The sequence below is a fragment of the Neolamprologus multifasciatus genome, chromosome 7, assembly GCF_963576455.1.
Source record: "Neolamprologus multifasciatus chromosome 7, fNeoMul1.2, whole genome shotgun sequence".
Taxonomy (NCBI): domain Eukaryota; kingdom Metazoa; phylum Chordata; class Actinopteri; order Cichliformes; family Cichlidae; genus Neolamprologus; species Neolamprologus multifasciatus.
The window spans coordinates 66165132-66177475 of NC_140445.1; the positions used below are offsets into that span (position 1 = coordinate 66165132).

Sequence of the window (12344 nt, forward strand, 5' to 3'; positions counted from 1 at the left end):
AGCACAGAGGCAAAGCCAATTATGCTTTAGTGAATTGCAGTGTTGGTCAAGTTACTTGAAAAAAGTAATCAGTAACTATTTACTGATTACTTCCCCAAAAAAAGTAATCCTGTTACTTTACTGATTACTTATTTTCAAAAGTAATTAGTTGCTTAGTTACTTTTTAAAAACACGATTTACAACCTGAATAGGTGATAAAGTGATAGATCTTTCAGCCCAATTCTACTTTTTCTGCATAATCATCATACAAAATGTAATCAAATGGAAAAGTCTCTTTTTAAAACTTGTTTTATTAGTTTTAATCTTTTAACTTTATGCATCAAGCAAACATTTAATTATCTGCAACATTCTCTGACTGGAAGAAATTAGTTTAACATTTAAACCTATTTTCTGCACATTCCAGCACATAAAATAAAATATTTTGTGTGTTTACACTCAGTCTTTCAAATAGATGCAAGTAAAACACAGCAGAAAATAAATAAAGTCAAAGACTAGCGGTCCTGTTGCTCTATTTTCACCTGTAAAGCAGGAGTGGGGTAGGCGGAGGTTTACCCTGGTGCAGGTGTGCCGCGGTCAGTGGAAGAATCCGCGAGTTTCTCTGTGAGTTTCCCATTACGTCGTAGCTACTCGGTGCTTGTTTGGAAGTTTAGGGGTTTTTTCGCTGTAAAAGAAGTTTTCTTCCCACGCACAACGGACACTAATGTTTTTGTCACTTTTTATGGAATCAAACTCAAAGTAAGGTCAGTACTTCCACGCTTTAAACGCTGCACGCTCATACTCTCTCTGCACTCGATATATGATCCATTGTTGATCTGCACACAGCTGTTGTCACGAACGTCGCACTCGCTTATGTCATTGTCAGAGGTGGGTAGTAACGAGTTACATTTACTTGAGTAAGTTTTTGAAAAAAATGTACTTTTACTACCTTTTTTGCGCAATACTTTTTACTTTTACTTAAATACATTTATGAAGAAGAAACGGTACTTTTACTCCACTACATTTGCAAAATTCAACTCGTTACTTTAAAAAAAAAAAAAGTTTAACACATTAGATAACATGCCGTAATGTAGCATGCTTACGGGAAAGTAACAGTAATCTAATTACCTTTTTTGCAATAGTAATCCCTTACTTTACTCGTTACTTGAAAAAAGTAATTGGATTACAGTAACGCGTTACTGCCCATCTCTGGTGAACTGTAATGGTGCTCTCACCAACTGCAAATACTCCAAGGTGTGAAATATGCAGAGCAAAACAGGTAAAAAAGATCAAAGAGAAAACACATGTGAGCTGGGAGGGGTTCAATCAAAGCCGAGTATTTATGGCAGCACCTGGTAGTCACATATTACTACTTCAATTTATGGTATTTTTAAAGCAAATATCAATAAAAGCAAGAGCACTGTTAGATTTAAAGAAATATGTTGAACTGTATTTTCATACAACAAAGTTGGGTTAATAAGTTCACATTACAGTGGCTCCAAACACTGAATGAAGCAGCTGTGTGTGTCTGACGGTCTGGAGGACGCGGCTCTTCCTCCCTGCTGCCTGATTGCCACACTGACAAAACAGGTGAGTTGACCACTTACCTCCATAAAGACCTCAATTATGGTTTTATGACCTAAATGGAAGACGGCTGTCCCGAGGCGTACTCGCACTCCCATGCTACACCCCCCACTGTGACACAAATTTAGCTGCCACTGGATCTCATATACAGTGCTTCTGCAAAAATTAATGCCGATAGCTTTACACTACAGCAAAACCTACGAAATTCACAGAAACCCTGCTTTTTGTTCTTTTGATCTTTCTGCAGATGCACAAACATTATTATGTTTATTAGTTTGCAACGTATAAAGTGTCACAGAATCACTGATCAGTGTTTCCTTACACTATATCTGGGCCGAAACACCCAGGTATTATTATATAAATTATATACAATATATATCATATTATTATTGGAGATAATGTGTCATTCAGAGTTAGTAGACTAGACCAGCGGTCCCCAACCCCCGGGCTACGGACCGGTACAGGTTTGTGAGTCGTTTGGTACCAGGCTGTGAAAGTTTGGTTTTCAGGGTTTTTATCGCTGCTAATACAGTTACACAATTACACAGTGAATTCGCCTTTATTATTATATTTACAAAAGTTTTTGTTTTGGTCGTATAATTTTATTTTGTATTATTTATCCACCGCACCTTAACCCTTTAAGACCGACCATAGAACCAAGTCCGCCAGAGCTTATATTATAGTTTTACATGCTGTGGAGCCATTTTTGGGAGCATTTCAAGTTGCTATACATCAATACAACCATTACAGCCCAAATTTTAATAATATGTCTGCATTAAATTCAATTCAATTCAATTCAATTTTATTTATATAGCGCCAAATCACAACAAATGTCGCCTCAAGGCGCTTCATAGATACAGAGAAAAGCCCAACAATCATATGACCCCCTATGAGCAAGCACTTTGGCGACAGTGGGAAGGAAAAACTCCCTTTTAACAGGAAGAAACCTCCAGCAGAACCAGGCTCAGGGAGGGGCGGGGCCATCTGCTGCGACCATTAAGTGCATAGTAATTACATAAATTGGAAAAAAGTGCAATAAACTACAAAAAAATTTAAAATCGTTTTTGTTTTTTAACATATATTTCTAGTTAGAGAAATTTAAGAGGCTTATCCCTCAAAACTGTAAATACAAAAAAGTTGCACAAAATAGTTTCCCACCACAGGAAATTTATTTTGAGTGTCTTCATAGTTTTATTTTTGAAATACACCAATTTTTATACACTGCAGGAAAAACGAAAATAAATATTATACTGCAAATTTGCAAAAAAGCAGCATATGCATCAAAATAAACTATTTCCAGCAGTGCAATATGAGTCCTAAGCATCCCAGAAACAACACAGAAAGTCATAAAGTCAAACATAACTTTTAAAAACACCAGTATAGGCTCATGAGGCCCTGATGGTAAAAAAAACCCTACATTTCCGCAAAATGACGTCACTTCCGGTTTCGGGCAGGTCATGGCGGACATGCGAAAGTTCGCGCTGACGTCTATTCCAACGTAGGAAGTGTTACAAACAGCTGATCGGATCGGCAAAGCGTGTTTCTGGAATATTATGTTTTTGTTGCTGCAAGTGCTTTTTATGCAGTTTTTGCAAAGCTTTATGTGGAAGGAAACTGTGACCGAGGACAAGCTGATGGCATAAGATGTAAGTACAACTCCTCCGGTTTCATATGCAAAAACAAATATTGCGCTAGCTTACGTGGTTGCAGAGCTACAGGGATTTAAAAGTAGTTACGCAAAACAGAGCGTGCAGAACACCGGCTCCGACCGGCTTTAAAGGGTTAAAGGCTGGTCCATGAAAATATTGTCGGACATTGAACCGGTCCATGGCGCTAAAACGGTTGGGGACCGCTGGACTCGAGCACAGTCTCCTATTCAGTCTTTGCCAACCAGCCAGGCCTAGCTCAAGGCAAAAACCAATTTTTTATACTGGTCTGTTTTTCTGTGTGTTTGTTTGTTTGTTTTTTGTCAAAGACACTCGGAAACAGGAAATGCTCATTATTAGTCACTCTGATTCCCAGCTCTCGTGTCTAACGTATCAATTATACCATGAAACTATTATTTAAAACACATATCGTCATTGAACCAGCAATCGAGGAGATAGACAGGACACGCAGCTGAAACCTGCAAGGTGGGCGGTCCCACCTTTGCCTTTCATGTTTAACAGAAAGAGATGAAACGACGAGAGAGCATGAATACGTGTACGAGAGTGAGGCTTAAGTGCATGCAAACACCCACACCGCGAAGTGCCGAAAAGGCCTAGTAATTAGCTTACCTAGCACCATGGTCATGTACCGCTCTTCTACTCCAGCCTCCAGCAGCAGTGGAGGAACGTATGTGATCCCAGCTGCCACACAGATCTCCAGGCCACAGGTCAGGGAGTTCAGGAGAACGAGACGCCAATGAGACCTCCATCCAGGCATATTTACAGAGGCTGGGTCGCCTTTCCTTCCCTCTGGGATGGTCACTACTGGGGGCAGGGAAGGGGGGAAGGATCTGGATAGGGACAAAGGGGGGGATGAGGGGAAGCAGATGGTACCCCGGTCGGACCAGAGGACTGTCGCAAAGGGACAGCAGCAAAGACACGTTGATGTCTCAGATGACCTGGAGGATTCATCCTCTTCTCAGCATTCTGGATCTGAAGAGCAAAAGAAAAGCTTTCAGCACACAGCCACGTCATGACCATTACCCGTTTAAAAGCTGAAATAAAACCTGAGCAAAACCAATTATTCACAGGATGACACCTGCAAAGCCACAGATGTCAGTGGCTTCAGGTTACACAGGTTATCAGCATCCTTGTAACAGAATACAACCTCACACGAGTTGCATTATATGTTCCAAAGACACGGAAATGGCAGCAAAAGTCAGAAAGCAATGATGGATTCTCTGAGCTCTTCAACAGCTTCAGGGCAGCACGAACAACAACAGAAAGCAGATGAGTCAGCTGGAGCAACGTGGCGAACCATTTGCTATGCAAATTACTCTCTGCTGTTTTCCTTGCTCGCTTTTTTCCGCCTCGTTTTAAAATATGTCAGAGATGTAGAAATAAATTAACCATTAGCCTTTGGGAAAAAAAGTTCTCCCTCACCACGACATTTGACAGGAGCACCAGCATTAGCACCCACACCTCCCGGGGCCTACACTGTCATTATTGCATTAATAAGCTCTGATTGGAGCTTAAGTCACATTTTCAAGTTCTCCTTCAGGAAATATTCAGCAGATTATTGTTGAACTCAACGAGCAATAAAAGATCTTTGCTGGGCAGAAAGGATCAGGCAAGATGATCAGTCGAGTCACCTGTAACGTATACAACACGTCATCCCATCACCTAACATTACGTTACGCGTTCTGCGGCGTGAGACGGGTCAGAATGAACCTATACATGTGTTTTACATGTGACATGAAAATCAACCTAACAAATCATCGTGTATGTTAAATCTGTTCACGTCCTGATCCTGAATCACTTTGGAAAACACGATGTAATAGCGTTAAGCTTAAGGGAATGGACAGCTGGAGCCTCTGCTTGAGCGTGTCTTAGCGCCACGAGCGGCTTTCTGTTGGATTCAACTGACAACCCAGAGCGTTTCATAAGGACTTGGAAGAGCACCTTTCGCATTACCATGTGACGCCCAGGGGCGGGGCAAATCATCAGTATGTTACGCGTTGGGAATGATAATGCTCTGACCGTATATGGCAGGGGTGTCCAACTCCAGGCCTCGAGGGCCGGTGTCCTGCAGGTTTTAATTCAATTCAATTCAATTTTATTTATATAGCGCCAAATCACAACAAAAGTCGCCTCAAGGCGCTTCATAGATACAGAGAAAAACCCAACAATCATATGACCCCCTATGAGCAGCACTTTGGCGACAGTGGGAAGGAAAAACTCCCTTTTAACAGGAAGAAACCTCCAACAGAACCAGGCTCAGGGAGGGGCGGGGCCATCTGCTGTGATTGGTTGGGGTGAGAGAAGGAAGACAGGATAAAGACATGCTGTGGAAGAGAGACAGAGATTAATAACAGATATGATTCAATGCAGAGAGGTCTGTTAACACATAGTGAGTGAGAAAGGTGACTGGAAAGGAAAAACTCAATGCATCATGGGAATCCCCCGGCAGCCTACGTCTATTGCAGCATAACTAAGGGAGGATTCAGGGTCACCTGGTCCAGCCCTAACTATATGCTTTAGCAAAAAGGAAAGTTTGAAGCCTAATCTTGAAAGTAGAGATAGTGTCTGTCTCCCGAATCCAAACTGGAAGCTGGTTCCACAGAAGAGGGGCCTGAAAACTGAAGGCTCTGCCTCCCATTTAGATCTCACTCTGGGTCAACACACCTGAATCAGATGTTTAGTTCATTACCAGGCCTCTGGAGAACTTGAAGACATGTCAAGGAGCTAATTTACCCATTTAAATCAGCTGTGTTGGATCAAGGACAGGTCTAAAACCTGGAGTTCCCCAACCCCGGTATATGGGCTCAGCATGCCAGACACTACTACAGGATCCAATGTGATGCCAGATAGAGGCAGACTGACAACACCGTCATCGACAGTTTGGTCAAGTTGGTGCTTTTAGGTTCAAAAGAACAACAACTGTATCCTTATTGATCACGTTGAAGCATACGTTCTCCAACATGTTTTTATCAGTACCAATAAAAAGTTGTTTAATTCTAGTCCAATCATAACAGCCTCGTGAAACTCTCACTTTCCCAATCCAACAGCATGTATTCACTCCAATCATTCACCCGAACATGCCGATAAGGCGACGAGTCTCTCAGTTTTTTGAGCCAAGTCTGAAAACCAAAAGCAGAATCTTACATAAACTGAAATATCTGGAAACAGCAGAAGAGGCAGATTGACGAAAGTCCTCTAAATAGAAAACTGCAATCCATGAACACCTGTGTGCAGATCGCTCTGCTTCCTGCAGCAGAAAATAAATAAAAACACAACCAAGAGAAACACCGTCGTCATCATCCACCAATGAGACGGTGTGTTCTGTTAAAGCAGAGGGGCAGAGCACGAACGGTCAGAACAGCCACAAGAACAACAAGGCGCTATATTTGCATTTAGTGTGACATTTATCTGCCAATGCTGCCCATCTGTTCACTCCCAGCAAACAACATGGATGTGATCATCTCAGACAAGACTTGGTTAAGCACAGAGATGGGTTCAGTCGGTATTTCAAGGACTTTCCACTTTGCTGGGTGGGAAAAAACCCAGCTGAACAAAAAAACAAAACAGCTGATAAAGACATAAAATAGTGGCCAAGCCGTTTCCCCCACCAGTGGCTTTTGAATAGTAGAAGGTGTTAGCTAAGAGGTCCATTTAAAATCTGATGCCTTTCACATCATTACAGATCAGGGACATTAACTGAATGCTATCAACACCACTGCAAGACTTCCTCAGGCATTCATACATTCCCATCTTTGTCATTATGACACTTTTGATATAGAGGCTGTCTGAGAATCTGAAGGACAAAGCAACAGTGTTAGCAGGCCGGGCCGATCAGGCGCCCGGGTCACAGGGAGAGAGAGGTCCATTTCACACCCGTCAGATCTTATTCCCACCCAGCCTGGACGCACTGAAAGACACTCATCAGGGGATCAGCCTTTGCCCCTGGGCCTGTCTGGCCACTACAACCCCCTACCAACCTTCTGTGTGTGTGTGTGTGTGTGTGTGTGTGTGTGTGTGTGTGTGTGTGTGCGCACATTTCTTCCTCATCCTTCCTCTGAGGTCAGCTTTATCTTTGACCTGCATTCTAAGAGGAACCTTTTGACATCTTTATGGTTCTCGGTGTGAACGCCTTCCACCGCAGCCCCATCTGACTCTCTGTTAGACTGAAAAAGTGGCAAGAGTACAGAAATCTGATTGGTTTACGTGAGAAATCGCAGCTCGTCTGGACACACTTTCCCAAATGCGCGTCAGAGTACAGTGTTTTGGAAATTATGGGCCGATCGTGGCTCAAGAGTTGGGAGTTCGTCTTGTAATCGGAAGGTTGCTGGTTCGAGCCCCGGCTCCGACAGTCTCAGTCGTTGTGTCCTTGGGCAAGACACTTCACCCGTTGCCTACTGGTGGTGGTCAGAGGGCCTGGTGGCGCCAGTGTCCGGCAGCCTCGCCTCTGTCAGTGCGCCCCAGGGTGGCTGTGGCTACAATGTAGCTTCATCACCAGTGTGTGAATGCGTGGATGACTGGATATGTAAAGCACTTTGGGGTCCTTAGGGACTAGTAAAGCGCTATAAAAAAAAAAATTTAAAAAAATGAAACGGTGTCGAACTAAAGAAGGACTGCAGAGTGACATCCATTCATGCTCCTTAACCTCCTAGGACCTGCGTCCACATATGTGGACATCCTATTTTGGGTTATTTAGACCAAAATACTTAATTTTGCTCTACAAGGGCCTGAATCCACTTACGAGGACGTTATGCTGCTACTGTTCTCTCGAAATTTTAAACGAATATCCTCATATGTGGCTCTGATTTTTCTTAGAAACAAAAATAAGGTAAAAAATATATATCTGGTAATTCTTTTTTACATTCATTAGGTCCCAATCAGCCCAAATATCAGAGAGAAATTAAAAATGCTGCTGTGGAAGAGTTCAGGTCTTAGCAGGTTAAAGTCAAATATAAAAAATAGGGTCAGTTTATTGTAAATTGTAGCTCTGCAGCTAACAAAGTGTTTGTGGTGCCGTTTTAAAGCAGAACGGAGCCTTTAAGCACTCAAGTCTGCATGTTAGGGAGAGGGGACAAAGGAGACACACACACACACACACACACACACACACACACACACACACACACACTCCACTGCTCACTTAATGACACCTGACTCTACAATGCATTCCAGTCATGACCTTCATCTTCACGTAGCCTCGGAGACACAAAGGCACGCTTAGGCTGTTAGACAAATGACTTTCCTGCTGCTCACCTGACAAATAACACAACTGGAGCCAGACAGGTGACGGCGAGGAGATGCAGGCTGCTTTACTGTTGTCAGCTCTCCTTTTGCTCCATTACCAATTCCTATTCAGCCTCGCCCCCTCCCAACTCACAAAAATCAGCCCTAATGACTCCGAGTGGTATTCTTAGAATACAAAACAGCCTTTGTATACATTGTGCCAGGGAGAGTAATTTAATAGAGGGAGGTATTAACTCCAGACTAAATGTTTTGATGCAGGATTCTCATAGACGGTAAGATACAGGAAGCATGTTTGGGTACGAGTGGAGGGTCTCGCAGCAGATATCGAGGTTTGTAAGAGAAGAGCGGAAGGAATTGTTTTGAGATGACATCACAGCCAAAAACACAGCAGAGGCCGTGGCTGAGAAACAGCAGGAGGCTCTGGTTGGCTGCTTGGCTCACGCTGAATGGCTGCAGCACTATAGCCGCTCTGCCTCTCCGGTTCCTGGACATTAATGGACCCAATCGTCCGCACAGGGGGACAAGCAAGACCAGTCTTTATGCAGACCGCTTGTTTGGCCAGCAAACCTTTTTCTATGGCTCTCTCTGTAAAACAAGACAAAGTTGAGCTGCACTGCAGAAAAATAGCAGGTGAAAAGGAAACAAACAGGTTACCGTCCTCGAGGTGGGCTCAGACGTGGGATCTCTACAGAAATAAGTATCAAGAGGCCAAATTAGACCCAAATGATTGGATTACCATCCCCGTTTAGGAATTCAAAACATGCACCAAGATGAGATCAAGTAAAAAAACCAACATACTTTTACTAAACAAATGCTTCAATCTCTTCTTTAAATGTCAGTTCAGGTGGTTTTGCTGCTTTGCACATTAACTGGCATTGTAGCTGCTTTGGCTTCCTGATTTGCGTGACTTCAACACTCAGCATGCAAAACCAAAGCCTTTCACAGGTCCGCTAAGGTCAGAGACACGTAAAGTTCATGACCACGCAGTGAGTGCAAAGGGTCCGTGCGGACATCTGCGTGCCATTTATGGATTTGTGCATGTATGAGCTTTATGTTACGACGAACCAGCTGCACGTGTCACAGGTGAGTACGAGGGAGTGACCGCTCGTTCAGTCCTCCAACCGTCCACGTCTGCATTTTCCCCCAGCATGTACATAAGCATACATTATTAAATTGTCTGTAGATGAGACTCTTCTTCATCCTGGCGTTGTCCCGCTGGTGCAGGGTCCGCTCTTCGGCAAAGGTTTCTCCATTTGGTTCTGTCCGAGGCGTCCTCAGGTGATGCGTTGACGGTCCATCCACCGTTTCTTCAGTCCGCCTCGAGGCCGGCGTCCTTCTGGGTCGATCCTCATAGCCGTTTTTGCTACAGAGTTCTCATCGCTTCGAATCACATGTCTGTACCACCTCAGGCTCGAGCATCTGCAGTAAATGAGATTCTAAACCTATAAATTAATGAACATACCACAGTCGCTGCTCGAATTTTAAGCTGCAATCCAACAGTTTGACAGCGAGACCACACTCAGCACTTGCTCCAGACTATGTGCAGTCTGTGAGCCGTTTGCTGTGTAGCAACAGATGCATCGGTGACATTTACCATTCAGCCCAGTCTTCCTCCTGCAGTCGCACCTCAGAAAATAAGAACTCGACAGCAGTGGAATAAAGTTTATTCTCAAGCAAGTTTATTCTTAGCTGGCTGCAAATTTAGTGACAGTCCAGCTGTGAACAACAGGATACTCTTCTGTACCATGAAGAATTAAGAGGCAAAGGAGGGACAACCCAGTATTAGCTAGGTCTAAGTTTAAAAAAAAAAAAGCATGTCATATTTTAATATTAGGGGTGCAACGATACTGAACCGTTCGATACAGTGCTTTCGGTTCGGTACGCATATGTATGAACAATACAAAATTTTTAATTTATTTTATCAACTTTCCTTCTGACGGTGCTGTCTGTGTTGAACACTCAGTGGATCTGCGCTCGACAGTGCAGCCTAGGCGGAGTAGTCGAACGCAGATTCACTGAGTGCAGCGCAAGCTAGCGAGACAGAAGCTAAGCTCGTTGCAACATGGCAAATTGAACCTCCCCCACCCTCATTCAGATCTGGCGTTTGGAACTATTTTGGTCTTCATGTGAGGTATGACCCTGAAGGTAAGCGCGTCATGGACTAAAGTAAAACAGTATGTCGGATGTGGCAGCAATGCTCAATTACATTGGTGGGAACTAGTGTGTTAGCGCAGTTAGCTCGTTAACGTGTTGGCCGTCCAGCCCCACTCATGAGGTGATCCGCGGTAGCTCGTTAACGGAGATTTGCCGTGTTGTGGCGTTAACGTCATTTCAGATTAACGCTGACAGCACTAGTGGGAACACAACGAATATGACTGCACATTTACTCCGACATCATCCTCGTGCAAAGACAAGTGGAAGCAGACAAAAACAACAAGCAGGCATGCTACAAACTTTACCCGAGTCATTTAGACAGCCGTTAGCACATGATTCTCCTTATGGGGACCTGATATGTTTAATATGCTGCTGAGAATATAGCCCAGAAGAAGCGTATAGTAGAGCTTTTATTTTGGAAAGAGACATTTCTCTGTAATAAACTCTCTTTTCCAAAGATGAGGGATTTCTCCATCAGATAGATTAATTATTTGTAATTATTTTGTTGTTTCAGCAACATTAAATTTAAAAACTGCACTTTTGAGTTAAAATATATATTTATAATTTTAATAAATGACAAATTAAAAAGGCATGAACATTTTTTTTTGTATCGAACCAAACCGAACCGTGAATTTTGTGTATCGTTGCACCCCTATTTAATATGTATGACCTAATAAATATTGCACATACAACCACAACATCAGCAGCTATACCCGATCAGGTCGGACATGAAGCTACAGCACAGCTGTGCAAACGCTTTCAAAATGTACAATTTACAGCACACAGTACAACTCTCTGTATTTACAAATCAGGGAAAACGTCTGAATTCACCAAGGCCTAAAAGTCTCAGAACTGAGGTTTGAGACACTTTACATAACCGGCTGAAATGAATCGTCGAGCCTTAAAATGGCAAAATATGATTTGTTAGTCCACATCGCCCAGCTCATTTCTCGTGTAAACAATTATTCCAAGACAACAGAGATATTAGATACTCTATGCAATTACAACAACCTCATTTCATCCCTTCTTCAACGAGCATTACCGGGTGTTGTCATCCAGATTAGCTATGCTAATCCATCGCCATCATTCTCCCGTTCCCAACTCTGACCCTCATTTCACTGCAAATCCTGTGACCAACCTCTTCTTTTTATGCAATTTTTAAATTTAAAAAAAGGAACAACTGCAAAGCTTTGGTGCTAATAACCCCCCCAGGTTTGTGCAGCCTGAGTAAAAATTACAGTCAATCACCGTTATTTTAAAATGCTGGTTTGGTGAGAAAACGTGAGTACGGGACATGCATCTCATATTTCAGCTGGAAAGCCAACCGAGTCTCATTTCTAGAGGGTAAAAATAAAATTCTTTCCGTTCAAATCTCCACATAATTAGGACAATGACTCAGAAGAGTCTAGACTGAAAGGATGACGAGCAGACGGTTCATAGCTCGTGAGACAACAACGCTGTAGGTTTTCCTTCAGGATTTATTTTAATAAGAGACTAATTTCTTCTGCTAGGAACAAAATATGTCGTCACTATGAATTCTTTTTAGGATTCGTTCCCTCCCAGCACAGGAACGCGTCTTCACACCAGTAAGATCCAACCATGGAAAGAGAGGAGGAGAGCACCAGTGCTCACCACACCGAGGCCAAAGATGATTCACACAGCTAGAGTGAGGTCTCACAAACACACTGTTACGACCCGGCTCAAAGCCGCAACATAAAAAAA

The 12344-nt window shown here is 43.0% G+C and overlaps 2 protein-coding genes and 2 long non-coding RNA genes across 9 annotated transcripts in view; 2 read left to right on the forward strand and 2 right to left on the reverse strand.

Moving 5' to 3' along the window:
• Nucleotides 1-12344, reverse strand: part of ferry3 (FERRY endosomal RAB5 effector complex subunit 3) — a 231544-nt gene that overhangs the window by 184827 nt on the left and 34373 nt on the right. The window lies entirely within an intron of this gene.
• The window catches only part of LOC146515937 (solute carrier family 45 member 3), a 41002-nt gene that overhangs the window by 12982 nt on the left and 15676 nt on the right, over nt 1-12344 (reverse strand). For 5 of the 6 annotated variants that reach the window (XM_085165997.1, XM_085165996.1, XM_085165995.1 and 2 more), the window contains exon 2: nt 3837-4199. In XM_085165997.1, the coding sequence (XP_085022123.1) occupies nt 3837-3984 (148 nt within the window). In that variant the 5' untranslated portion in view covers nt 3985-4199. Of the gene's footprint in view, nt 1-3836; nt 10182-12344 lie in introns of those variants that run through there. The other variant, XM_085165992.1, reaches the window with a different exon arrangement.
• LOC146515938 (uncharacterized) overlaps nt 1-12344 on the forward strand; it is a 34179-nt gene that overhangs the window by 12204 nt on the left and 9631 nt on the right. The gene's annotated exons all lie outside the window — the stretch shown is intronic.
• Nucleotides 10602-10867, forward strand: LOC146515939 (uncharacterized). Its single transcript, XR_014875051.1, has 2 exons — nt 10602-10688; nt 10744-10867. It is a non-coding gene; the product is annotated as an uncharacterized LOC146515939 (long non-coding RNA).